Source organism: Epinephelus lanceolatus, chromosome 4 (genome assembly GCF_041903045.1).
Source record: "Epinephelus lanceolatus isolate andai-2023 chromosome 4, ASM4190304v1, whole genome shotgun sequence".
Lineage (NCBI taxonomy): Eukaryota > Metazoa > Chordata > Actinopteri > Perciformes > Serranidae > Epinephelus > Epinephelus lanceolatus.
The window spans coordinates 22,193,110-22,220,037 of record NC_135737.1 but is presented as its reverse complement, the minus strand read 5'-3'; the positions used below and the strand labels follow the sequence as shown (position 1 = coordinate 22,220,037).

General features: G+C 40.8%; 1 protein-coding gene across 2 annotated transcripts in view; it reads right to left on the bottom strand.

Annotated features, from left to right (window-relative positions):
* LOC117259967 (CD166 antigen homolog) overlaps positions 1-26,928 on the bottom strand; it is a 53,931-nt gene that overhangs the window by 8,992 nt on the left and 18,011 nt on the right. For both annotated transcript variants that reach the window (XM_033631796.2, XM_033631797.2), the window contains exons 2-11: positions 11,524-11,630; positions 11,063-11,279; positions 10,021-10,085; positions 9,507-9,594; positions 9,095-9,268; positions 5,951-6,075; positions 5,690-5,822; positions 5,243-5,355; positions 5,027-5,153; positions 3,205-3,326 (exon numbers count right to left, since the gene is read on the bottom strand). In XM_033631796.2, coding sequence (XP_033487687.1) covers positions 3,205-3,326; positions 5,027-5,153; positions 5,243-5,355; positions 5,690-5,822; positions 5,951-6,075; positions 9,095-9,268; positions 9,507-9,594; positions 10,021-10,085; positions 11,063-11,279; positions 11,524-11,630 — 1,271 coding nt within the window. The remainder of the gene's footprint in view (positions 1-3,204; positions 3,327-5,026; positions 5,154-5,242; positions 5,356-5,689; positions 5,823-5,950; positions 6,076-9,094; positions 9,269-9,506; positions 9,595-10,020; positions 10,086-11,062; positions 11,280-11,523; positions 11,631-26,928) is intronic.

The window sequence follows — 26,928 nt, the reverse complement described above, 5'->3', positions numbered from 1 at the left end:
ATGCAGCTTTACTGATACTAAATTATTTAAAAACTATTTGACCTCTTTATTAAATCAACATGAGTTTGTTTGGCTGCACTGTAAACAGCACCAGTTGCTGCTCTGATGTATTTCTGACGGAGTAGCTGCTGTGGTGTTAAACCACGCTTACTGTTTCTACACTAACATGGACTATAATCTAGAGCCCTGCGCGGGACTGTTTTCTTCATCCCGCTCCTGCCCACTCCGGCTGAATTTCTGACCATTACCACCCGCAACCGCAACGTGTGCGTTACACTCCTCCCGCCTGCACCCGCAATGTGTATGTCCACTCCCGCCTGCTCCCGCAAAAGTCTGAGAATTTATGCCCACACAATAATAGAGATGCATTGATTTTATGTCTTCTCCCGTCCCGCAGGAGAAAACACGTCATTTTATAGGCTATTAATAAAGAGATTCATGGGGTTGTTTGTTTCGTTTCCCTGGCTTGCATGTCTTTGACACACTGGTCAGGAATAGTGCTCCTATTTCGTTGTTTTCATTTAGTTTTTAATGAAATAAAGACTGTTTCATATTCTATTCTCCTCCTCTGTATTTTATTTATTTTTCTACCTTTAAATAATCACGCAGTGATTGAGGTTAAGGTCTCTTTTCTAAGAGAGACCTGAGTAAGAAACATTAATGAGATAAAGATAAAGCCTATGCTCAATAACACCGGCATCATCATCACGCCTCTTTATGTAATTAACAAATAGCAACGAGAGTAGGCTGTGAGTGGCTCAAATAACACTACTAAATAACATAAAATAAACAAAGTTAACAAATGAAACGAATGAATTTAACAAATGAATCACTTGGCCACAATATTGCTATGGAGGAAGAGAATGTTGCCGACCGACCGCGGTCCCAATCCCGTGCGTCTTTCTTCTAAGATGCGCCCACAGACACTAAAGGCCCACTCTGAAGGCACACTGGATGCGGGGATACTAAAGATGAAATGCGCCAGCTTTGAGAGCGCTGGAAAGTAGAGGGCTCAGTGCGCCTTCAGACCTTGTTTGAGCTTCTTTTCCACAACATTTGTTAACTCCATCCTGTCGCTATAGACTATATCCCGATCCTGCAGCGTTTTTTTAGCCGCCCATTCCCGCCCGCAGCAAAGTTCAAACCGCCCACTCCCGCAAGATTTGGGTTAGGTCCCGCGGGACCCGGCAGGACCCAATCCCAATGCAGCCCTCTACTATAATCTTAGGGATTAACTATAAACTGTGATTGTAAAAAATACCTCTTTGCATAAATGGTGAATAATAGTATGAACTATTTACAGTGGTCATATACTCCTAACATGGATTTCCATTTCCACACCGTCACTGACAGCTCCCCTATCCTAAAAATAGTCAAAATATCACATGGCTGCAGTTTGTTTGTTCTGACTTGTTGCTTCATGCCAAATTTTAGCTTTGTGAGTTGCATCTGCTTCCACTAAAAGTGTGAGCACCATGAATAAACTTACCTTGAGTACCAGCAAGTGCATTAGATGGCATTCAGCCCTACACCAAGTTCAATTCTGTTAACTGTGTCTATTGATCTAGAAACTGTTTTGGGAATCTCACAGAATCTTGTGAAGCCTGGCTGATGTGTGATTCCGCTCATTTTAAAGTAACAAAAAGGATATTTGATGAATAGATTCAATGGTTTTAAAGGACAGCTTCGGTATTTTTCAACCTGGGCTCTATTTCCCCATGTGTATGTGTGCGTATGATTCATGGGTACCACTTGTTCTAAAATTGGTTCAGTATTGAGCCGCGAAACGAGCTAAAACGGTAATGGGGGCAAATGCGTCCCGTATAAAAGTGCTTTTTTTCGCCACTGACCGGTTCAGATCGCCAGTGCTATCTCTGTAAATAGCATATGGTAGCGGCCCTGGGGCAGTGGTGACTGTGAATGAGTGGAGTCAGCTGTCGGTCAGTGTTGGAGCAGAAAGGCGGAAGGTGTCCCCGCTCGGTATTGTAAATGAGTATGTGTGTGTGAAGTGTGTGTTTTTTCGCCACTGACCGGTTCAGATCGCCAGTGCTATCTCTGTAAATAGCATACTAACTTAGCCTTTCCCTTACCTCTGGGCTGTGTGATGTCACGAGCTTTGCTCCACTGTGTCTGTAGCTCTCTCTACTGGGACAGCCGTCTCCTTGAGGAAGAGGTGTTTCGGGATTGGATGTCTTCGCTTCTTCGGCTGGCAGTAGTCATCTTGGGAGAAGTGAGCACTGCAGACCCGATGGTCTGCAAGGCGCAGTGTCTGGACAGGAGTGTTAGCATCCATTTGTAGCACAACTAGCCACAACTTCAGCATCTCGCCGTCTGACAAAGGCAGCCTATGAAAGCTGTACGGGGTGTTGCGCGACATCCTGTTCTTGAGTTCGGGAAAAAGGCCCATTTATTTGAGCACTCCAAAAACTCCGGTAACACTCCAGAGGGTAGCACGTAAAAGACTCCGTCCTCTGACTCTTCTAGCATAACACACACTTCACACACATACTCATTTACAATACCGAGCGGGGACAACTTCCGCCTTTCTGCTCCAACACTGACCAACAGGTGACTCCACTCATTCACAGTCACCACTGCCCCAGGGCCGCTACCATATGCTATTTACAGAGATAGCACTGGCGATCTGAACCGGTCAGTGGCGAACAAAAGCACTTTTATACGGGATGCATTTGCCCCCATTACCGTTTTAGCTCGTTTCGCGGCTCAATACTGAACCAATTTTAGAACGAGTGGTACCCATGAATCATACGCACACATACACATGGGGAAATAGAGCCCAGGTTGAAAAATACCGAAGTTGTCCTTTAAATTCACAGATTTGAGTTTTTATCCTATAATTATAATGTGTTTTTTAATAAGTTTCAATGTGACAATAAACTGAACATGCTGCTACATTTACAATAACAGAAATACTGTATTTATTACTATCAACAGAGTATGTTTCCCTTCTAGGTTTCTTTAAGCCTCGAGGAACGTGAAGAATTTACTGTGAGCTCGCACAGAAGGAGCTGAGTGTACATGAAAAAATAAAATGTTCTTGTATGTGCACTGTGCAGTTACAAAAAAAAATTATAGATATGACCTTCAGAAATTGTAACAATTATCGGAAGAAGAATTTCATCTAATTATGATAAGGACTAATGCTGTAAGAGTGTGTGTGTGTGTGTGTGTGTGTGTGCATACCGAGGTGCCGTTGATGCTCCAGGAAACATCTGGCTTTGGAGAACCTTCAGCCTCACAAATCAGGACTTCATGTGTGCCGTCTTTACCCCTCTGTTTGTGTAGCTGTTTGATAACTGGAACACCTGCAAGCGGACTTAATACGTCAGCTTTGTCTGAATGGGTGCTTGTGTGGCAGGATGGCTGCATTCCATTCATGCACACACACAAAATGACCAAGAATAGTTTAACATTTTGGGAAAGATGTTTATTCTGAGAGTTAGATGAGAAGATCACCATCACCGTCATATCTGTATGGCAAGTACAGCCAGTTAGCTTAGCTTAGCATAAAGGCTAGAAATGGGGAAACAACTAGCCCGGCTTATAGTACTGTAGCAAAAACCGATGCAGTGTTGCCAACTCTTTTCCAATGAAAGTAGCTAGCTCCAAAAGTCCCCAGATGATGTCACTGAGCATTAATGGAAGCATTAGTGCACCACTTTCTCACACTTCTAAACCAGAGAGCTTGAGCATCAAAGTAACCACAGAAAAACACTTCAACTGAACTCCTGCTAGCTGTGATTTAGAAATAAAGTCTCTAGGAGGGTCTGCACAGTTGCTGCACAGTTGCTAATCTAGCAAGAACATCGACAAGTTGGCATCAATGAACCAAAGTGTTGGAACGACAAACTGTGGTTTTGATTAACTTAGTGGATCATCTCTGCTGGTTGCCTAGCAACTCACCATAAAACCACGAGTCATACACTACGAATTTCTGTAGGTATTAAACAAGTTATAACATTTTAATTTGTATTGTTTTTAGGCATGACCTGAGCTCAGAGTCAGCTAGCTAGCCTGTTTCCAGTTGTTTAATCCAACATGCTTAGGCTGACCAAACGTCCTCTTTTGCCTGGACATGTCCACTTTTCACGTCCTGTCCGGGGCGTCTGGGGGGTGTTTATAAATTGATGATAATGTCCGGGTTTTTCCGTGTGTGTGTGTGTGTGCGTGCATGTGTGCGTAATCCCCGAGAGGCTGCCTTATTGGCAGATCTCCAACACTCACAACGAGGAAGCAGCAGACACCCGCGGCGCAGCATTATTCTAAGCTTCCAAGCAAGTGCAGCTTCACAGATGAACTGCAGAAAAAATTCCCAACTTACCGTCCCGACCTGGTCGGGATATATGGGAGGCTGAGTGCACCGTGTGCAAAGCTGGCACATGTGATTCTGTGTCTAATAAAGGTGCCGGGGAGCTCAAAGTTGGATTTTCTAATACAGAAGAGGTATTATTTAGAACATTATTTCATATTATTTATTTATTTATTTGTCCAGTAAGACTTGAAAAGATAGCTATTATTTTACAAGTTGATTTTTCTAATACAGAAGAGACATTATTTCCATCATTATTTCATTCCAGAGATTTTACATTTATTTTACATTTATATTTATTTTTGCACAATTGAAACTTGTAAAAAGATTATTATTTTAGGCATAATAAAAGCAAGCTGAGTAACCTCTGAGAAGCCTATCTAAATTTCTGTCTTTGAGAGATATTATTTTGTAATATAACTGAATTTTCTATCCATATATATAAACTTTAAATATATTAAAATTATAAGGCATCTTTGAGTAAACTGCGAGTATCATTTAAGTAGGCTATCTCGTGGCCGGGGCGAGTGTCCTCTTTTTGGAAATCAAAATATGGTCACCCTAAACATGCTGCTTGCTGTAGCTTTATATTTACCATCCAGACATGAGAGGTATGAATCACCTCATCCAACCCTCAGCAATACAGCAAGTAAATGGATTTTGTGAGAAAACCTGGAGTGTCCTTTAAGCCCTTACCTTCGACAGCCAGCTCAAAAGCAGCTTTTCTGCTGAGGACCCCCATCGTCACCTCACACTCATAGCGGCCAGAGTCAGCATAAGTCAGTTTGGTAAACTTGGGCTCTTTCTCCAGTTTAACATTATCCTGAATGAAATGAAAAGGAGCATGGTCAATAACAACCACTAACTTGTCTTTAGTGATTCAGTGTTCAGTGTATAAGATATTGCTTTTACCTTTGTCCAGGAGACCTTGGCGTCTCCGGAGGCATCAATCTGGAAACTTAGATCCAGGGCCTCGCCGGCACTCTTGACAATATTTCCAGAGGGGCTTAAATTGATGTCTAGGTCTAACAAGAGAGAAGAGGATGGTGAAAAGATGGTTCAGAGGCCTGACAAGGGTCGAAGCATTCCTGTTGTTAACCACAGAAACCCAGCACTTGGCTCACTGCCCTGCAGATGCAGCTTATTAGAGGTAGTCTGGTTGACACAACACTTTTCACCACAAAGCACGGCAAGACAGGTAGGCTGGCAAAGAGAGACATTAGGACTTTCTTTTCTCTAGCAGACCCTTTTTCGCTTTCATAGTAACAAGATTACAGGCAGACAGTGAAATTACCCTGACAACAATGCTGACCGGCATATAGCAAAATTGCAGTTATTTCTACTGTTTTGGTCTCTTACAGTTGACTGTGATGTCCTTAGATGCTTCCATCGTTGGGTCGTCAACAAGAGAGCATTTGTATTCACCGGTGGTGTCACGTGAGACATTCGTGATTATGTAAGTGTCTGTGTTTTCCACTTTCACCAACTCTTCCTTTAAAGACATACAATCAGGTGATTAGTTTACAGTGCCGTATTGATGAAAACTGCACAATACATGTAGAAAGCATGAATGGACACCATCTCTGAGCGTCTCAATGAGATATTGATGAGCATGTGCACCTTAAGCTGGAAGTTAAAGCTGGTAGGAGCCGGGTTACCATCTGCCACACACTTCAGAGTCACATTGTCTCCCTCTACCAAAGGGTCCTGAGTGATGACCTGAAGAACGATGTTTTCTGTGGTGTCTATGCAGAAAATAGGAGACAGGAAGTCAGACAGGGCAGTGCAACGAACTTCAAAATGCAGCTGAAGAGCTGAGCTGAGGTTTTTAAGGCAGTTTTTCTTGGTCTTTGTTGAGAGCTCATGGGTCAGGAGCTGCTGCTACTGTATTCCTGAAAAGGCCAGCAAGACACTGTGTGTGATATTGAAAAAAACTCTGACTTCAATAAAATAGTAAGGCTAGTGCTACTTTTGACTCTCTTTCTAAATTCATGTCATGTTAGATAACGTTTGTCAGTCCTTTACTTGCCAAAAATATACTGCAATCACACAGAAACATACCCACTTAAAAAAGGTGATCTCAGAATTTAATAAAGTACCATTTTTTGCTTGTTAATACTAGAAGAATAAGCAAAATTTTTGCATTTCCTAATTAAAATGCTTGTGTGAGCTGAAAGCTGTTCGCTGCTGCTGCTCCCAGCTACTGCTCAAAATTTTTAGTTCCATCTACAGGTGAAACTGTATCAAATGCTACAAACATGTTCAGCAACCCCATCTGAACAACTTTGATGAATTTGGTTACCATGGAATACACATTGATGCAATACGGCAGTTTACAAGTAGTATAGTGGTGTTTTGCTAATGGCCACAAGGTGGGGCTGTTGGTGCCATGTTTAAATATGTCCAGTACACGCTCATGTTTACCAAGTTTCAGTTTATCAAAGTCAACAGAATTGTAAAAATATCATGTTTTAATAACACCTTAGTGCCTCCTGTGGGTGGAATTGTATGATTTAAAAAAAAACAAAAAAAACATGTGCATTGATGCTGTCTGAATATTCTCAAATTTGGTTGCATCACACCACACCTTCAAAAGTTTGGTTTCAAAAGTTTTGGTAATCAATAACAGACAGACAGTAAATGATAGGCTACTCAAAAACCATCTAAATATTGTTTGGATTAGATGAAACATGTGCCAGAAGAGGAAGAAAATGTGTTTCACAAAACATTCAAAATGGTGGAAAAATGCTGTTCGCATAAATGGGTGCAGCCTATATCAATCAAATCGCCATCATCCAATGAACACACTGGGCAAATATTGTTTTACTATGCCTCGCTGTTCATGAGTGATTAGCCAAAACATAAAACACAAAATAACTGACCACATGGTGGCGCTATTGGTATCATCTTTAATATGCTAAGCATTTCCAGATGGGGCACATATGAGTACAATTGCTTTAGCTCCTGTAGTTGTTGAGGTTTAAGCTGTCAAACATTTCTCCCATAGACTTTCCATTTAAAATTTTAACACTTTAAATTTCTTATGCTAGATTACAGAAAAGTAAACGCATACATCACTTGAAGATGTGCAATTTGACTCTGAAATTAAGCTTTCACAATGAACGGTACAGAAGTAAATAGGTGCCAAAAAATGGCAAAATAAATAATGAAAAAAAAAAGATTACAATAGTGATAGAGCTACTAAATATATAATGGTCACCATGGGGAAAAGCACCGATACTGCCAAGAAATTTTTTTAAACAGCTGTGAGTGATTTTTTTTTTTTTAACAAGAGGAGAACCTTCTGCTGCAGTGTTGTTGTTGTTTTTAACTTTTCATATGTTTCAGCAAACCTGGAATTCATTCAGAGAAAGAGCCCGTGAGCTTTCAGTCTGCCCAACTCTCTATTTTTTAAGAACAGAATATTTAGAAGTTTCTAGTCTGCACCTGGATTTGGATCTCTATCAAAATACCCAAGGTGATGGACAATCAGGGGATGCATGTTTGCTGTTTTCTAATCTATATCGAAATACCAAATCAAGTGAGGAAATTATGCTTGAAAATGCTTTTTACCCTTCTTGCATAGAGTAGATGAAAGGATTGTTACCACTCTGACATCCGTGCCTTAAATATGAATATACTGCAGGAGGCAGTGAGCAGCATAAAGACTGGAAACAGGGGAACCAACTAGCCTGACTCTGTGCAAAGATAAACAATCCTGGCACCTTGGAAGCTCACTATTCCACATGTTATATATCTCATTTATTTAATCTGTAAAAAAAAAAAAAAAGTCACAGTGGGCACTGTTTACCTGCCATATATGCCACTCTCTCAATTAACCAAGTAAATTTCAACTAACCCTGCAGCTCCACCATACCTACCTACCAGCCTTTCTCTCATGGACCTTGTCAGACTAGTTGTTTGCCACATTTCCCTTTTACTAGACTCTATGCTAAGCTAAGCTAAACAGCTGCTGGCTGTAGCTTCATATTTACATCCTGGTTGGAGAGTGGTATTAATCTTCTCATCTTACTCTCGTCAAGAAAATGAATACATGGATTCCTAAAAATGTTGAATCTTTTTGGGGATCTGTAACAAAAACCACTTGATCATTTGCACATGATGTAACTTAAAATCTTATCTATTATAAGTCTGTGTTGTAGAAGAAATATTCTTTTATGGTAGGTTTTGTTCTGCGTATCTGGCAGTTAAGATAAAATGAGGACCTTGTAGATGTTCTGGATGCGTTCCAAAACATTTTTTGCATCCTCCAAGGTGGCGTGATTGTGATTCTGTATGAATTAGGATATACTGTATAAGGCTGGGTAAATGTAATGTTATTTGAAGCTTTTGGTATATCTCTGTCCATGCACACGTGCTGTGCCAAAAGCTTCTTCGAACAGGTGTATGTTGTAATAAATATAAACTCAAGTAAGGTCAACTGAGGTTCACTAAGTTATTCTTGAATTCATCTAAGTGATGACTGACATGATGTACAAGTTTTCCACATCAGTCTGTGAACAGGTTTTTGAAATATCCTGATAAAAAGTTAAAAAATTATTCCTTTGAGGAGGTAAATAGGACAAAATATTAACTTTTCATTGTCTGTGGTAATAATAAGCCTGAAAAGGTCCTCATCAACCAGCGCTGTCATCTTTGATTTTGTGCAGAAGTTACTCTGGCGACAGCTTGTTGGTTGACAGCAGCTGGTGCACTTCACTAAGTGTGTCCAGTGAAGGTTGTTAGCGAGGTTCGGTGACTCACAGGTGATAGTGAAGGTCACTGGAGAGGACACCAGCTCTGAGCCCACGGTGTGCTGAGTGCTGCAGGTAAACTCGGCATCCGTGTCTTCCTTCTTGGCCGAGTACTTCAGTATGGAGGTAGTGGTTGAAAGGCCAGTAACAGGGTCCGGCAGCATTGAGGCTTCGATGGAAATCCCTGGACAGAAAACAAACAACTCTGTCTGAGAACTCTAACAAGGAAAAAATGGCGTAATGACCAAAACACTGCATTCACACTGTCGGAGAGTGCGGGGCAATTCATCGCTGAGGAATAATTTACTGTCCCAGTCAGAGAGAATAAATACATCTCAGTATGTAATATTTATAAATGTCACAACCACTTCAAAGAGCTGTTATTTTGGCATTAAGCATCCAACCGAATGAAGAACACACACCTTTCCCATCAGCCACCAGTGGTATGTTGTTCTTAAGCCATGTGATATTTGCAGCTGGATTGGCGTCTGGTGCAACACATGTTCCGAGCTGAAAAAAAAAACAGAAATCAAAAAAAAAGGCAGAGACCTACACTTAGAGACAAAAATACTGAAAGAAAAATCACCATTTCATGAACGTAGAATAAATCTGCATCTTTATAAATGACCAAACATCTGAGCAAATTAACTTTTTGGCGCCTTTCCGGCGTTAGAGGACTAAGTAGTTTTCTGTGCAATAGAGCATGAAATGCCCAAAGCATTTCTAAAGCCCCTCAGATCCTTTGGGTATTTTAATTGCAGTAGGGGGGATTCTGCTCTTTACTAATTCATGAGAATCACTTCAAAGAACTCATTACTGTAGGAACATGGTCTCTGCTATGCCTCAAGATACCTTAGCTCAAGTGAGGGACTTCCCTTGATGATTTACTGCTTAAAATAATGTAGGTATAAGCAATGTTTATCATTAAAAACCCACCTTATTAAGTTTGCCAATCTCCAGTTCCGACGCTTTGTCAGAAATCTCCAGGCCTGCCGGCGGCTCTGCAAAACATGGAAAAAAAACGTGTTAATGAACAGAGTATTAGTGTGGGTGATTTGTGTTCAACATGTCACTCATTATGCTTTATTTGGATCCACATTAGCTACTACTAAGAAAGCAGCTACTTGTCCTGGGGTCCACACATAGAAACATGACATACAACACATGCAGAAAGTCTCAGTAAGAATGTGTTCAAGATGAGTTAAAGTCAGTTGAAGAACACATCAGAAGGCGTCACATCGTAGTCGCTCAGTGCCGTTAATTAACACTGGGGTTATTGTTAATGTGCTTCATTAGTAGTCCTATTACAGTTATTGTAATATGTTGTACAATATTATATTATATATTTCTGGGTTTTTGCTGAACTAGATTACCCCACGTAGTCTGCCTGTTATAGCACTTTAATGGTGCTTTCAGACCTAGAGTCCACCTGCTTTGGTCCAAATCAGGGACTAATTTTGTTACAAAGTTGCATAATTGCCTAGAGTTGGTTCGTGTTCTCACGGCACTAGAACACTTTAATTTTCTCATTCTGTCTCCCTAAATATATCTGTATTCACCCTCTGTCTAATATGCTCCTTTTTTCTGCCTGTCTCTTTAAGCCCCAACTCGTGAAAATGCCCAGTCTGCTCTGATTTGTCAGTGTTTCGTGGTCTTCCACATCTGCGCTCTTGATTTCTCCGCAACTGGGAAATTACTGTAAGGGCACTGCAGAGGCAGCTTTATATAGTATAGTTGTGACATCACAACTTCACTAAAGTCCCGATGGCTTGCCAAAAGGCCAAGTTTTTTTGATACAGGCTGTGTGCATTTCTCTGTGGATTTTAGGTATTGATACTTTCACAGTATTTATATTGCACTTATACCTGCTTTATGATTTAAAAAAGCATGGAAATCTGACTGTTTACAGTATGAGATCTTTAACTAGTGCAACCCAACAAAGGACAGTTATTTCAGGGCTTTGCCAGCTTGTACTCACTGTAGATCACCACGTTAACTGGGTATTCTTCGATGTCTGCCCCAGCCACCACCATGCAGGTGAAAGTGCGCTGGTCGGACAGCTTCGCCTCAGAGAGCAGCAGGCTGGAGTTTGCAGCCATGCTAACACGGCCCTTGTATTCGAGAGTGGCGCTGATTGAGACATTCTGGTTTTTCTGCTTGACCAGCAGGTCTCCCGGAAGTCCCTCTCCTTTGTCCTGGAGAGCAGAGGAGAGTGCATTCGTTACAAGTCTGTCACATATGGCAGTGGCTTCCAGTTCAAATAAAAATCACACAGTGTTTTTTGTTCCACGCCCTCGGCTCATGCAGTGTCATATGGAGGGACAGATGCGTGGCCTAATGCACTGCATATGCACTCAGACTGGGTGTGGTTCAGACATGATAAGTGGGTGTCAGACAGACTTCACCATTTTGAATCTATTGACCTCTGCTGTGACTTACATATTTCCATTTAGTGATCAGGACGTCCTCTGCTTTCATGGCTCCATTGTTGCACGGGATCTCGAGTGTTTCCCCATAGAGGCCGATAACAGTATCCAAACCGCTGACTGCGAGAGAGAAAAGCAGAGACACAATTTTCAATTACTTTTTCAAAAGGGCTAATCTGGTCAGCTCCGACACAGCATGAAATTTTTTGACTGAAAATTGAAAACTGTTATTCTGAATGCATCAATGTCTCCTTCTGTACATATTTGACTGACATTTATCAATACCACTCAGCGTTTGTTTGCCTACATACACTAAAAAAAGCAGTTTCTATAGAATTCTAATTTTACAGCTCCCCTAGAAAAAAAATGAAACAACCTTTCCTGCCCTAAATTTCTTTCAAAACATCGCCATGGAGACAAAGTGCTTGAGAGGGGGGAAGGGAGGAGGGTGCCAGCAGAAGAGTCTCAATGGGCTGCGATGAGGGGTGAGAGCCAGAGGGCTCCAGGGAAGAAGAGGCTGCCATGGCCCGACTGAAAATGAGGTGCTGCTCAGTTTTTTGGTATTCAGATTCTCATTTCAGACCTCTCAGAGTTCAGGCTAAGTTAACGCATGAGTGCGGGTGTGTGGAGACGAAAATCTGACAGCTAAAATCCAAAAACAGCTCATCAGTCGTTCAGCAAAGTGTGAGAGAACAAAGCGGTGGCCAAAACCAGTTTCCATCTGTTCAGTCAGTGACAAATAATGTTGGATTCTACAGGAAAAGCGCGAAACAATGAAGATGCTCAAATATTCTGTGTGCATTCAGCTGTGAAATTGTGTGATTATATTCATGCACCACAAAAGTGCTGCAAAGTGTAACGCAGTTTGCAGTGCAACTAAAGTTTTGGTCTCACTTTCCCTCTTAACTCATCAGACCTTTAAAGGTTTCCTCAGAGAGGTGCAAAGATGGGGCAGATAATTCATTTGCTTTGTGCCTGATGCTAATTTGAATCCCATTTGAATAAAAGTAAATACTTTTACTATGGTTACCATTGTCTACATCAGGACAGAGTAACAACTGGGACGTATTTGCTCAGTTGCTTGTGATACCAGGACGAGCATGAACGTCTGCTTCCTGCGCCGTCTGTTTTGTTTCCCACACGCTAATTCCCCCGTTGTCGAGTGTCACTTTCACATCAACACAATTAAACAAGTTCATAAAATAGTTATGTGCTCTTGTAGCCTAATGCTTTGCCTTAGTAAAAGATACACAACCATATCAAACAGTTTGCCTCAAGTCAACACAGTCTGCTGTTAATGCCATCCTCCTGACACTCAGCTGAGCAGGTTCACACTCCCGACACTTGTCACTCATCTTTAGGAGCTGTCAGCTCTGAAACAACATCGAGTGTGACGCTGAACTAACCAGAGTCAGTAAAGCCTGTCAGTGAGGCCTCTACAGCGAGCAGATGACAAATAACAGACACTTTAATAATGTGATTTTCTACAGGGCATGTTCTGCATCATGTTTAGCTCTGCTGTATTTCCGTTTTAAATTGTTTCCTGCCATGCTGGTACTGATATGACTGCCCTGCCCTGTGGCCACTCATCTCACTGGAAAGGAATAGTTCTGCATTTGGGAAATAAACTCATCTCTCTTGGGGACAGTAAGATGAGAAGATCAATATCACTTAGGCTATGTGTCTGTTAAATATTAAGCTACAGCCAGTGGCCAGTTAGCTTAGCCTAGCATAAAGACTGGAAACATGGACAAACAGCTGGCCTGGCTTTGTGAACAGATGACAAAATTCACCAAAGATTCACAACGAGATGAGCTGAAACATGCAACTATTTGCAATGCGCCGTTCTGCAACATTGTAAAAAGCTGCAGGTTGACACCAATGCAACTAGATGAAACTAGGGTTGCCACCTTGGATTTGTGAAAAAAAGGGACACTCAACAAAATGTTTGAGGCGGAGGGCTCGGCCATTATTACCAGTTCAGACTGACCAATGAACATGAAATTCGGACATAGGAGACCAGATTTGCCATCATTCCATGTCCTTCTATGTGCCTGTATTTTATATAAATTTTTATATCAATGAAAAAAACAAATCCATGTTATTAAATTCTTAAATTTTTACATGTATCTCACCATAGCAAGTTGGAAGAAGACATATTCTGCCATATATGAAGAGGGGAGACTCTCTGGAATCTGGTAATATAAGAACCATGATGGTGGGACATTCTGTCACTTCACAGCTGTCCAAAACATGTGGTTTGTGCCAGGCGGACATGATTGACAGTATTTTTCATTATTGCAAGAAATTCCACTGACTCATTCACAAGTCAAAAATGTGTTTTATCTGAAAGAAACATGCAATATTTACATCTAAGATCATAGAAAAATAGTCAACCAAGTGCAATGATGTCCTCCAAGATAATATTTGCCACTTTGTTTGCAGTTAAAAAGGGGGGGCACGTGTCCCCCTCAATGTATATGGTGATTATGGCCCTGTCATGCATGCATAATTAGGCTGCAGTTGTCTGGCTGCGCAAAGGTGAAGTGGCTGGTCTTGTCATACAAAGTTTGATGGAGTGTCAACTGGACAATATGGAGATATTTGCGTCTTGAAAGCCGGACTACAAATGTGGATAGACAGGGAGAAACACACGCAAGCCTAAGACGTGGTAAGATACGATATTCCTCACTATATGAAGTGACTGATAACAAGATCTGTGTCATGGGTTGTAAAGAAATTCGTCAGGTTTTTATTTTGTAGACAATTGATCTGTATTTATAGCGTGATGGGATGACAGTACAATGATGTGTGTGGTATCATAGGAAAGCTCTGGTCCTGCGCTTTCATGTGATATGTGTGGCATTTCTGTGCGAGCCTGCATTCGCGAGCAATCCATCCAAGAATAATGTGTGTGCAAAGCTGTATGAAAGCTTTGTCATACATCATTTTAGTGTAACTTTATCATTTTTTTCGCTGTGAAAACATTCCGAAAGTTACGATTCCACTGTTTCATGTGATATGCGTGGCTTCTTGCTATGACGCACGGTCGCAGAGAAAATCCATAGAGAAGAACAGGTGTTAATTTGGACGCACTATGCGTCATTCTGGATGGACTCCTTGGCCTGCTGCTGCTGCATTTTCCCCAAAAAACGGGACAAATTGTGTTCCGGGAGAGATTTTTTTTTTCCCGGAACAGCTGATGAAAAAAGAGAACAATTCTGGGAAAAACGGGACAGGTGGCAACTCTACATGAAACAGCGTATCATCTCTATGCAACAATTCTCTGTACTTCTGTTCTGATTTCCATCTTTATGGGCTTATTTTGAGGCTGAATATAATTTCTAGCTTCTTCAAATATGAATGAGGATAGTGATAGTGAGATACTGGCTGCAGCTGCATTTGTAGTAGTGATGAAACAAAGAAAAACATAAACAAAACGAGCATTAGATGGACTGTATTCATAATAAATATGCCACAATAATCAGGGCCTATTAATCAGTGAGTGAGAATGTGTGTGTGGGGGGGCATAAGCACATACAGCAAGCAGCAACAGCGACCCACCATCTGACACTGGCACACCATGAGGAGGGAAAACAGAGGGCCTGGCGAGGCTGGAGCACCTGCTGCAGCATTCAAACATGCCATATGTGGTCATCTTGACTTGACCAGCGGACTTCACTACACGCCCATTGGCTGTAGAAATAGGTGACCAGCTTTACGTTCTAAAACCAGCCGCCGGCAATTTGTCCAGCTGTGCTGCAGGTGACACCATCAACCGGCTTGGTGTCGAGCTCAGATGGCCAGTTTTGTCTCGCTGCGAATCATTGGTCTGAACTGGGCATATACCTCATTTCTTTAAGCTGTACAAAAAATGTAAAAACAAAAAGTTGTGATATTACAGGACTAGAGCAAGGCTGGTTGTTTTTCTCGTCTTCAGGCTTTATGTTAAACTAAAGCCCCATTTATGCAGCCTGTTCGAGGTGCGAATGTCACGCTATTATTCCGCCTCAGCGTTTTGTATGACAGGCGTGATTGCGTAATTGGAATTTAAGTCAGCAGTGGAGGCAGTAACAGCACCAAATTGACATTTGTGTAAAAGAAACTGCCAGTGGGATGGAACGGGTTTGATGTTTTGGCAAGGTGTTATGTGTGCAACTCACCACCAGATCTAAAAGGCAGCTGGCAGCAGTTAGCAGCTAACTCAAAAGGGGAAAATCAGCAAGCAAAAATGGCTGTAAATTGGGAAAATAATGCAGTTTGCGAACTCCTTGCCCTCCAAGCAGAGGACGTAATCAACCACCACATAACAGTGATGGTAAATGCTTAGAAAGTGCTGCCTATGTCACATTAGAGGACAATGCTGTTGCATCACACATCTTGCCTTTTTTGCTTCCACAACACTGGCATGCATTATGCCGGTGTTCTTTGGTTCTGTATAAAAGAGCAAGGCCGACATACCGAAGGGACTTTGTTGCTGCCCTGTTGCAGGATCTCTATGTAAAAAGAGCTTGAGATAATAGTGTGATTTATTTATTTATTTTTTAAGATTATTTTTTGGGGCTTTTATTACCTTTATTGCAGTACAGCTAGAGAGGGACAGGTAGGGGGGAGAGAGAATGGGGATGACACACAGCAAAGGGCCGCAGGTTGGAATCAAATCCAGGCTACTGCAAAGGACTCAGCTTGCTGAGCTAGAGGCCGCCCCAACAGTGTGATTTATTTTTGTTTAAACCATTGCTGATCTTTTAATCTTTTTTATTTCTTCAAACAGGAAAAAATGGAAATAATTAAACGAAAAGGCTGAACTGAACACCATTCTTATGGGTTTAAGTTGCTATGACATCCATATAAAATTAGCTAGATTGATGGACGCAAAACCATCATTACCAATACAGTGACCGTGAAACAAAAATACAAAGAAGAGAACAAAGGGGCTTTACAAAGGTATTAGGTATAGCTGTGGTGATGACTATAATCAGTGCTTAAAGCTCTATGTCTGGGCATCAAAGCAGTGTAACCCACCCAATAAAAGCTAGTTGAGAAACACTGATACCGCAGCACGTCACCCACATGGATACAATCCCTGCATTTAAATAAGGCTCAGCGGCATTTAATAGTGACAGCATGGGACAAAACAAACCTCACCACATTTCAGCTGCTGACAGTTTTACCAGGAATTCTTCACCAAACACAGGGATAAGCTCTGTCACTTGTCAACAGCGGTACAATTAAAACTATTCCCTGCATTGATTCCCCTCATTATCCGCGATTTGCCACACCTAAAATCTGTTCCTCTCGCATCATAAAGTGAATTCAAAGGATTAAAAGCTTTTTTAGAATGGAGTCATGCATTGATCGGCCTCAATAAGTGATTTCGCTGAGTCAAATGTCACCGAACACATTACCCAACTCCACATATTTGCACATTTTCTACTTTTCCATCTTCATGAATAGTTAGTAGCTCTTTTCTTATGCACTTGATGAAGTTCTGTTTTGTTTGTCTGCATGCAGCATATGGACTGTAAATTTGCACCTGCATTTCACAGAGTCTTGCTCACATCCAGGTTTCGGCAACTGGGTGTACTTCAGTGCGACCCACCTGAAATGGTAATGCTGATTGCTGGCGCGCAAACAGCATGCTCATGTAGCCGCCCCACACTCCCTGCTTTTGTCTTTCTGATGTAAATCTAATGAAACTGACTCACATGCTTGAATGGGCTTTAGCTAGATGTGAAGGTTTCTGGTCCAGGCAGAAATGATTGCACACGCTGTGTGGAAAACGGAAAATGGAGACATTGTGAATCTATTAGGAGGAGGGAGTTAATGAGCTCCCCATGCAGGACATGGGCTCGTGTTTTGCATATGTGTCAAACCCGATGATATCCTGCTACATTTCATATTGTGATTTATTTTACTGTGCCAAAAATAATCTGTCAGTATCTAGATTATGTGCAACACCTGGGCATGTCCGTGCCAGAATACCCTAATGGTCGGGGAAACATCCAAATGTTTTTCAGACTCTAGTTGGCAACCGAGTCCATGTGTGTTTTCCTAGTGCTACGCCTCAAACTTCTCAGGTAAGAGTGCTGCAAAATCTGCTCTGCTGAATCTTACAATTGTTAAGTAACAAGACTGAGTTATATTCAGGTTACACTGCAAGCACTGCAGAGTTGGAGAGGTTATCGCACTTCCTGTATAATAGACTCCTTACATTTCAAATTCAAATAGGCATTTTTGAATATTCAAATAAAGCTGTGTTCAGCCTCTTTGAGAACTTTAAAAGAGTCTGTATTAAGGAAAAGGCTTTATCAGCGCAGATTACACTGTAACACAATGAGAACTAATCGCACATGTTGAGTTACAGAAGACAAAGCTCCTGCTGCTTGGCGAGATAAGGTAATCCTTCACCACAAAAGTAGGTGAACAGTGTGACTTCACATTGACAAACACATGCATGCACTGTGCATATGAAAAAAAAAAGATCACTTCAAACAGTTGTCTATATGAGGGGGCAACGGGAACAGACGGAAGAACCTTTGTGTTCGGTTGAGATTGTTTTTTTTTCCTTCTTCCAGACCCGCTGCTGTATGTGTAAAAGCAGTAATAATAATTAAATGTTTTACCTTTTTTCTTTTGTTCCGACCTTATTAAAATGCCATTTGTAGAAAAGCGTCAAAGTTGTAACTCTTTCCTTTGGCACAAACTTGGCTCGCACATATGATGATGTATTGTAATGCATTTCTATTACACCAAATTAGGACATATTGCTTGTTTTATATATTATATGGAATACACATAAACAAATACTGTATAAATCTTTTTTGTTTGCCAGAAGGTCATCTACAGACAATATGTCATCATTTGTTGTAATACTACTAATGTTTTGGAGAGATTTGACAAACGAGCTGTTGTAAAACTCCATTAACAGAAATTTGGACCTATTTGTGATTTGGGAGGAAAAGTGCTGTGTAAAGACACCAATGAGAAATACAGTAAAGCTGCATTGATAATCGATTAGTTGTCAACTATTAAATTAATTGCCAACTAATTTGACAATCGACCAATCAGTTTAAGTAACCTTAAAAAAGCAAAATGATCAGATTCCAGCTTCTTAAATGCAAACATTCTCTGGTTTCTTTACTCCTCTGTAACAGTAAACTGAGTAACTTTGAGGTCTGGACAAAAGAAGACATTTGTGTTAGTCATCTTGGGCTTTGGGAAACACCAATAGATATTTTTCGCCATCATCATTGATCAAGCTAATTGAAAATAATCAATGAAACTGCTTTCAACCATGCTTTCAAGATGGGGTCAGTGCTGCCCCTAAGGGGGGGCAAGGAGGGCCATGACCCCCCTGACACGATTGCCGCCACCCCCAATGGTTCCCCTGGTGACAATAATTGCCGACCATGTCAGCATAGTTTGTTGGAAAGAGGGAAAAATAATGCTCCAATGTTAGACTAGATTTTTTTCAAGCAAACAACTGACATGGCCATTTTCAAAGGGGTCCTTGGAACTCTCAGCTCAAGATGTCTGAATGAGAATGGGTTCTATGGTTACACACGAGTCTCCTCTAAACAAGCAATAGGCTTGCTCCCAGGAAATGTTTTGTTTCGTTCAGGCATTGTACTCCTCCAAATTAAAGCTGTGTATATGTCTTTTTAAGAAGGACAACAAGGCTATCTAAAGAACAATGAATCACCAAACATACATAACATTAAAGAACATTGTTGTGAATCTCAAAATGTTAAGTGCACTGGTTAAGTCTGTGCACATCAGATAATGAGTAACATTAACTGTAACATAAGAAACCAAAGTATATCAGTATGCGTTTCCTTAACTCTAAATACTGGCACAGTTTTCAACTAGCCTGTGTAGGTCAACAGTATAATCCAGTCCCTAAAATTCCGTTCTGGCTTTTGGGGTTCGTGAGTCACCCTAGTACTTTCAGTGGCTCCATCTGGCCACCGCTGCGAAAAACATCTGGAGGCATTATTGAATCAGGTTTCTGAGACTCCAATCAGAAGTAATGTGCTATTCCTTTGGCAGCAGACTTCTGAAACACATTTATGAGCAATTCTCATAAACTTAGTTAAAGTTATAAAGAATCAAGCTGATGAAACAAAGTTAAGTATGTTTATTTAAGTAGCAAAAGAGCCCTCCGGGTCTCAAACAGCAGCTTGGGGTTAAACAACACTACGTTCAAACGCGCTACATCTGTGTCTTTACAAATCATTTAATGGCACTTCAGTCCTCTGAACCCAAAATAACTTGACTCGCCAGGTTTGATGTGAATTTCTCCATACTCATAAAAGCAGAGTTATCATACTGGACATAAAATATTTGCTAATACTCTGGCGATGGTAAATCAAGTAATAGACAGGCGAGTGACAGAGACAGGAGGCAGCACCACAGGAGACACTTTCATGTTCCTGATTAAGGCGCTTCTATCCCTGAGAAGAGACAGGTGACGACAGCTCAGATATAAGCTCACCAGGGAAATCAGCTACCTCCCCACACGAGTATCTATATCCCTGTTTTGCTACCTACGCCCTCCCATTTGTGTGTGTCTGAGTGTGTGTGCACATCGTTCAGCTGCAACATCCAAAAAAGAAATCGAAGGCCCAAACTTATTAAGTGCTGAAAATGAGGATTGTGCAGTGAATGGAGATCCCATGGCGCATGTCCACAAAGACTTGATGGCAAATAGCCTCGCCTCAGAAGCGGTTCAGCGGTGAGGGGGCAGACAGAACCACTTCAACTAGATCAATAATACTTGAGGGAAGGCGAGATTCTTATAGTGAACGGTGCTTTCCTAAGGAGCGAAAAATCAAAGAAAAGCTAACCTTCCGTGACATTCTGCTTCTTGTCCTTGTCTTTTCTTTAATAATTTAACAAGTGCTGAATTTTGATTAGCCATATCAAATATCTGAAACTAGGAGAGATCAGAGATTTAATAAGCTCAATCTCTCATTACTCAGCTGTCAAAACTCACACAGGGACTTCTGTCATATGGAAATGCGCAGGAATGTTTCGGAAAACTGCTACATCTACCACCAGGTTCCCTCAAACCCTCCTTGTAGCCATTTTGTAATATATGAGCTCTATAGGCTCCTGTTTTGTCAGTTCATACCCTTAGCTCATGTGCTACTGACTATGACAAGCATATGACTGTATCTGAATTCTGATACAGTAGCAGCTCATGCTGAGGAAGTGTTCCAGACCAGCTAGCTGCGGAGGGATTTTTCTTAAAAAATACACAGCTACATCCTCACTATCTCTGTCTGTCTCTCTCTCGAGGGAAGGGGTGTAATCATGTCACTGATGGATAACTGACAGCACACTTGCACAACATCCCTTTCACACAGTTTCTCTTTTTGTTGCAGACTGAACCACGGAGGCACCATTCCAAACGTCAACATTGTGTGCTCTATAATTTCGCTTTTTCCTGCCTACTGTAATTGCCTGTCAGTGTCTTTATGGCGTAAAACTAAGGGCATCAGCTTGTATTTTTTACCCGACTGTCGAGAGCTGTTTGGCAAAAAACCACTAATGTCCATAGCTGAGTGACTCTCCATTTTTGAGACGTGTAATGAGGATGCACACACACACACACACACACACACACACACACACACACGCCAGACTGCCCTGTATGTTCAGTTCTGTATGTTGCAGTAAAAGGAGGGTGCTGGTAGTATTTCCTCCAAAAAAGTTACACCTCTCTCACTTCTATGGGTAGGCTAAAAACTTTTTAGCCATGCTGGCAGCATCGCTCTCGTGATGGCAATGTCGTTCTCTCAGTATAACGATCGGTCTGTCAGTTTATTGGTCGGTCCAACACTTGGATGATGGTTGAAATATCTCAATTGTTGGATGGGTTGCCTTGAAACTTGGTAAAAACATTTATGGTCTGCAGACAATAAATCCTGCTGACCTAACCCCTGACCTTACCTCAAGGGCATCCATGAGGTTAACATTTGTGCACTTGAACACTTTATCTGGTAGATAATTCAGAAATATTACTTTTTCAGCATGCAATAAATTCCTTTAAAGCCACCACACACCTGTGTCAAGGTTTTGTAATGATAAAGTCAAGCTTAGTGGTTGATGACTGACATACATCAGTGAAGGACGATGGCATTGTCCACCGTCCAAACTGTAATTGGCACAAAACTTTACACAGACATTCATGGCTCCTACAGGATAAATTCTAATGACTTTGAAAATATCTTAACTGTTTATTTAGCACCTCCGTCAGGTCATATAAATGTGTCCAATACTTTTGTTATGAACAAATACCTGCAAAGCTAAGACAATCCTATTTGGGGTGTAACGATCCATCAGTCTGAATCAATATACTGATTCAATGATCAACAATCCAATATCATCGATACAAAGTGAAAACATCGATCTATATCATCTTTAGATTATGCCTTTATTTTAAAACTCTGTGTCACTGTCGAACAGTGGCAGCCAGATGGCAAGCAGCCAGGAGAAAGACTATGAGGATAACATTATTTAATCGGAAATAAATAAGCAGTGTGGAAATATTTTGGATTTCGGAGGAAATTTGGGTCAACAGACAGAGCACATACGTAAGCAATGACGTTAATAAGATAAAACATGACTTATCTGCCTGGCCGGGCTTCTCACTCTGCTTACTTCTAACATAGTGATTTAGCTACTCTGTTTGACAATGTTTGTCCAGTGACTTAAGGCAGCGGTGAGTACAAAGAAGTAGAAGTAAATGCACTTTGTAAACCATGAGTAGAGGAAAAGTCCGCTAGCCACCAGGCTAATTCATGCAATGTAAACATGCTTAAGTTAATAATAGATGTCAAGCGAAAAACAAATGTTTTGTTTATGAACAGCGTTTTGCTCCAAGCAAAGCTGTGCCTCCGTGTAGCCACATTGTAGTAACTAGCCTTGTCTTCCATGGATTTACAAATACACATGGATTCAGCTGGCTGTCTTTTAAGTTGCTGCTGACTAAAGCTGCAACAAATAATTATTATTATTCATAAATCTGCAGATTTTTTTCTCAATTCATCATTTTGTCTGTGAAATGCCAGAAAACAGTGGAAAAACTGACCAGGGTGACATCTTCACTGTCCTTGTTTTTTATACCATAAACAGCCAAAAACACAAACTCATTCAGTTAACTATCATATATGAAATCATATGACATTTGAGAAGCTGTAACCAGAGAAGGTTTATTTAAAAATGACTGCAATTATTTACCAATTATCAAAATAGTTAGTGAATAATTGTTGAAAATTGTTTCAGCTCTAGTGTTGATGTTTACAAGCTGCCTGTATGCATCTATTTTGTAGACGTAAGCTGCATGCATGAGTTTGTGAAAGTACTTCTGGGTTGACAAAAGCCACATTGTGTGAAATGAACTGCACAGACTCTGTGACGTGTAGATTTAGAGTCATTTTCCAAGCCTCATTTTCTGCCGCACCATCTGTCAGAGGGCACAGAAAGCTACCCAGCACCCTAAACATGTCTCCCTGTACCTCTTTGACCTTCAGAAGGTCAAAGATGCTGCTTTTACAGAACCAATCTGAAAAGAAGGTCCCTTTATGAGCAGCTGGGACAAAGGTTTCATTTTCTACAATGTTACCCACAGGCTCTATCTGCAGTCCGGCTGAACCAGGCCTGTCTAGTCTTTTTTTTTTTTTTTTTTAATAAGTGATCCACTCTGCAGACTCTTATCTACAAGTCCATAACAGACGTCCAAAGTCAAACACATTTATTACTTTTATGGCAGAAAGAGTCTGTGATATTTTCTGACATTAATACAAAGCTGAACTGATGCACAGCCACGCAATGAAAAATAGTGGAATGGGAAATTAGTCTCAATAACAGCCGACCAATTTATTTTCACACTAATGAAATATTATATTCTCTGTGCAATGAGATCTCTCTTTCAAGCCTCGAGCCCTAAAACTTCATCCACTTCCAACAGTCAGACAACTGAGAAGTTGGTGAGTTATTGCACTTGATAGAATATTATGTTAAGATCACTTCATCATCCACTTCACAGCTGAAACAAAACTTTTTCATCATAAATTTTTTAAGTAAAAATGCCAAACATTGCTAACTTTTCTCTTTTAATGACTGTAAACTGAATATTTTTTGTCTCCTGCAAATGTTTTCTGACATTTTATAGACGTTAAGACTGATCCAGACAAATAAACAATGACAATAACTGTTAATCTATTTCGTAAAACACTGAATTGTTTAATGTTTAGCTGTATTAATGACAGAACTCTACAGGACAAGTCCACATGACTGCACATGTGCATCAAATACAGTATTGAAACATTTAACTCAATAATTACGAATAGTAAATCTCTCTGTAGATGCATCGTCCACGCTGCATTGTTTAATTTTTGACTAGCGCTGCACTAACAATTAATTTAAGTATCGATTCATCTGCAAATTATTCCCTTCATAACTGATTAATTAATGTTTAAGTCCAAGGAGACATCTTTTAATGTCTTGATTTGTCTGACCAACAGTCCAAAATCATAATATATTCAGTTTACAATCATACTGCACAGTGAAGAGCAGAAAATACAGAGAATGTTTGGAGCAATTATCAAAAAATGTACTTATCATTGCACCTTTCACATTCATCTGTGTCAAAAACAGGACAACCTTAAAAGACAGAGTAAAACAAAATGATTAATTAGAGACCAGCATGCGACAGGATTAGTCCAACTGCGATACAGTGACCCACAACTTAAAACAAACGTGGGCCAGGGGCATAAAGTAGAAGCCCCTTCCTTAATTCCTATCCACCTTCTTCTGCACACCTGTAAAGTTTTGTGACTGCATGTTGCACGGTTGTGAGACTATCACGTTGATAAAATCTGTCCACAGACAGAGAGACATATAAACACCTGACAAAACACTCAAAACCACCTCTGTGATAGTTCCAGTTACTACAGGTGTCACCTGGAAAACATTTCGCCATGACGACGCATACAAACACAGACTCGCGAGGTGAAAACACAATACCAGCCGTCCCAGCGTTGTCATGGCTGGTAAAAAACCTCACATTTTCACAGGCCACACTGAGCAGAGCCATGTTTGTCACCTCAGGGCAGAGCCAGCCTGTGTGCTGCTAAGGAGGAGGACAGACAGCAAATGGAAAATTATGTAGAGTATACAGCACACAGTATTATTAGTCTGAGTCTATTAAGCATAATGGCTCCCCTCCTTCACCCCAGCAGCATGCACACATTTCAGACCACTGTGCAACCAAACCAACAATAGTGTTCATGCTTGGTAAACAAAATACCCAATCACAGAACTCATGTTAATGCTGCATGTAATTCAGGAAAATAAGGCAGAAACTAATGTGGATGTAGGAGGTTTTTTAACGAAATGTAAGAGTGCTGAAGCACAGATGAGTACTGCTCCCAAAAATAACCTTCATCAGTGCACTTCATGCATCTTTATACTTCAATGTACTTGAGCAATGGATAGCCTAACCCACGTTACACCCTCACTAGAAATAAAATGCAGTTTCCAGCATGAACTTTTCACAGAGACTTATAGAGAGCTCCATCCCCCTCAGGCAAAAAAAACATTGTTCATTTGCTGCATCATGTGTGGTCAACAGACACCTACAGACGACAGCAGGCGGGAACAGGGCTAATGCATTGCCTGCAGTCCCACCTGTCGAGCTCCCATTGTTACCTTGTGACTGAAAATGCTGGCTCCATTTTCTCGGGTTTCAGGCTCGTCTTGAGGAAGGGCCCTCGGTACCTGTGCAGACCTGCCGCTGAGGAATCAGGTTGCCGCTTCCGCCGCGCGTCAGGGATTGAGACGACAGGATAAAGAAAGCGAGGAGGGCTCAAGAAGGAGGAAAAGATTTATTTTGCCTTCAGGTGTTTGAAGCCACTCGTGCAATTGAAGGCTGCCTCCCTAAAGAAACGTCCTGTTGTTGTAGATAAATCTTTCATGTCAAAAACCTGTGATGTTAGACGCACGTTTTACAGGCCCTCAAAACATATTTTTTAATCAGCTTTTTACTACAACTGATGGGGACGCACATAAAAACAGTATTTTCTGCCCAAATTAATTCAGTTTTGGTTATTTCACACGAGAGATTTTTATGTTCATTTTTCTGTGTGTGTGTTTTGTTTACTAATCTGAAGTGGGTGGGGCTTAGCTGGAACATATGATGTCACAGTTTGGCAATTTTTGATTCAAAATATGATAACAGAAACATATAAATTTAATTTTTGACTGAAACTGTTAGTATGTTTTATTTTCTAAACTTTAATTTTGATTAGAGCTCATTCAGTCATGAAAAATGTATGTTATCAAGAGAGACAAGGTTTGAAACCAACTTTTCAGATACTTCCTATATCTAGATCTTTTTCTTTTTGCAGGCTTTTTGCACTGCAGGAGTTAATTCAAGAGCGAGACTTTCTGTGTGCACAGCACATCATATCTTGTTTGCTTCTACTTCTGTGATTTCCTACAATTCCCAGAATACCTGCTGGCACTCCCCAGAGAAGAGGTGCAAACACTCTGCATCAGCTGTGGATTATCTGCGTGTAGGCGAAGAGAATAATAGCACTGGAATAATAAGCCCAGAGGAAGCAGTGAGCTCTGCTCTGCAGCTCAAAACGCCCGATGTCTTGTGACCGCACTGCATTCTGGTCCATTAAGGACACTGTCAGAGTAACGTTCACTGTGTGATAAAGTAATGAGAATAGTGTGTGATTCTGAGGGACTGGTGTCAGAAACGGAAATTTCTTGTCCATGCTTCAGATGGTAAAGTTTTCCATTAAATTTCATTGAGGTTTCAGTGGAAATAACTCAACATGATGTCAAGTTGTCTGCGTTTGACTCCTTATCCAAGGTAATGAAAAAAAGGACTCTGCCAAACAACAAAACAGACCTCAAACTGCCAGGCAGATTGCCAAAAACACGTTCCATTAACTCCTCCACCACAGTCATCCTCTCATAGCACTCAGATATATATGTGCAATCTGAATTTCTGCATCATTATTAATTGAGTAACATTCAAAGCTTTGAAGCTGGATAAGAGACACAACATAAAGATTTACAGACTACAGAAAGGAACTGCAAAATATTCAAGAACCTCTTGTATTTTTCCCTTTGATTACCAAGTGAGTCTAATATGAGATTTTAAAAGGGACCCATTGTCAAGTGTTTTTAATAAATGATGTTCAAGTTCCTTTAAATAAACATCTCACTCTAAAGATGTTGACAGCACAATCAAAGCAGACAATCCCGCTTTGATTTATCTTAAATTGTTCTGCAAACCTTCAGCAGAGCACTGCAGAGAGCTAATATCTGGGGGGAAAGTTTTTGTTGGTACTGGGATTAATGGCAGCATAAATAAATGTTAACATAAGGATTA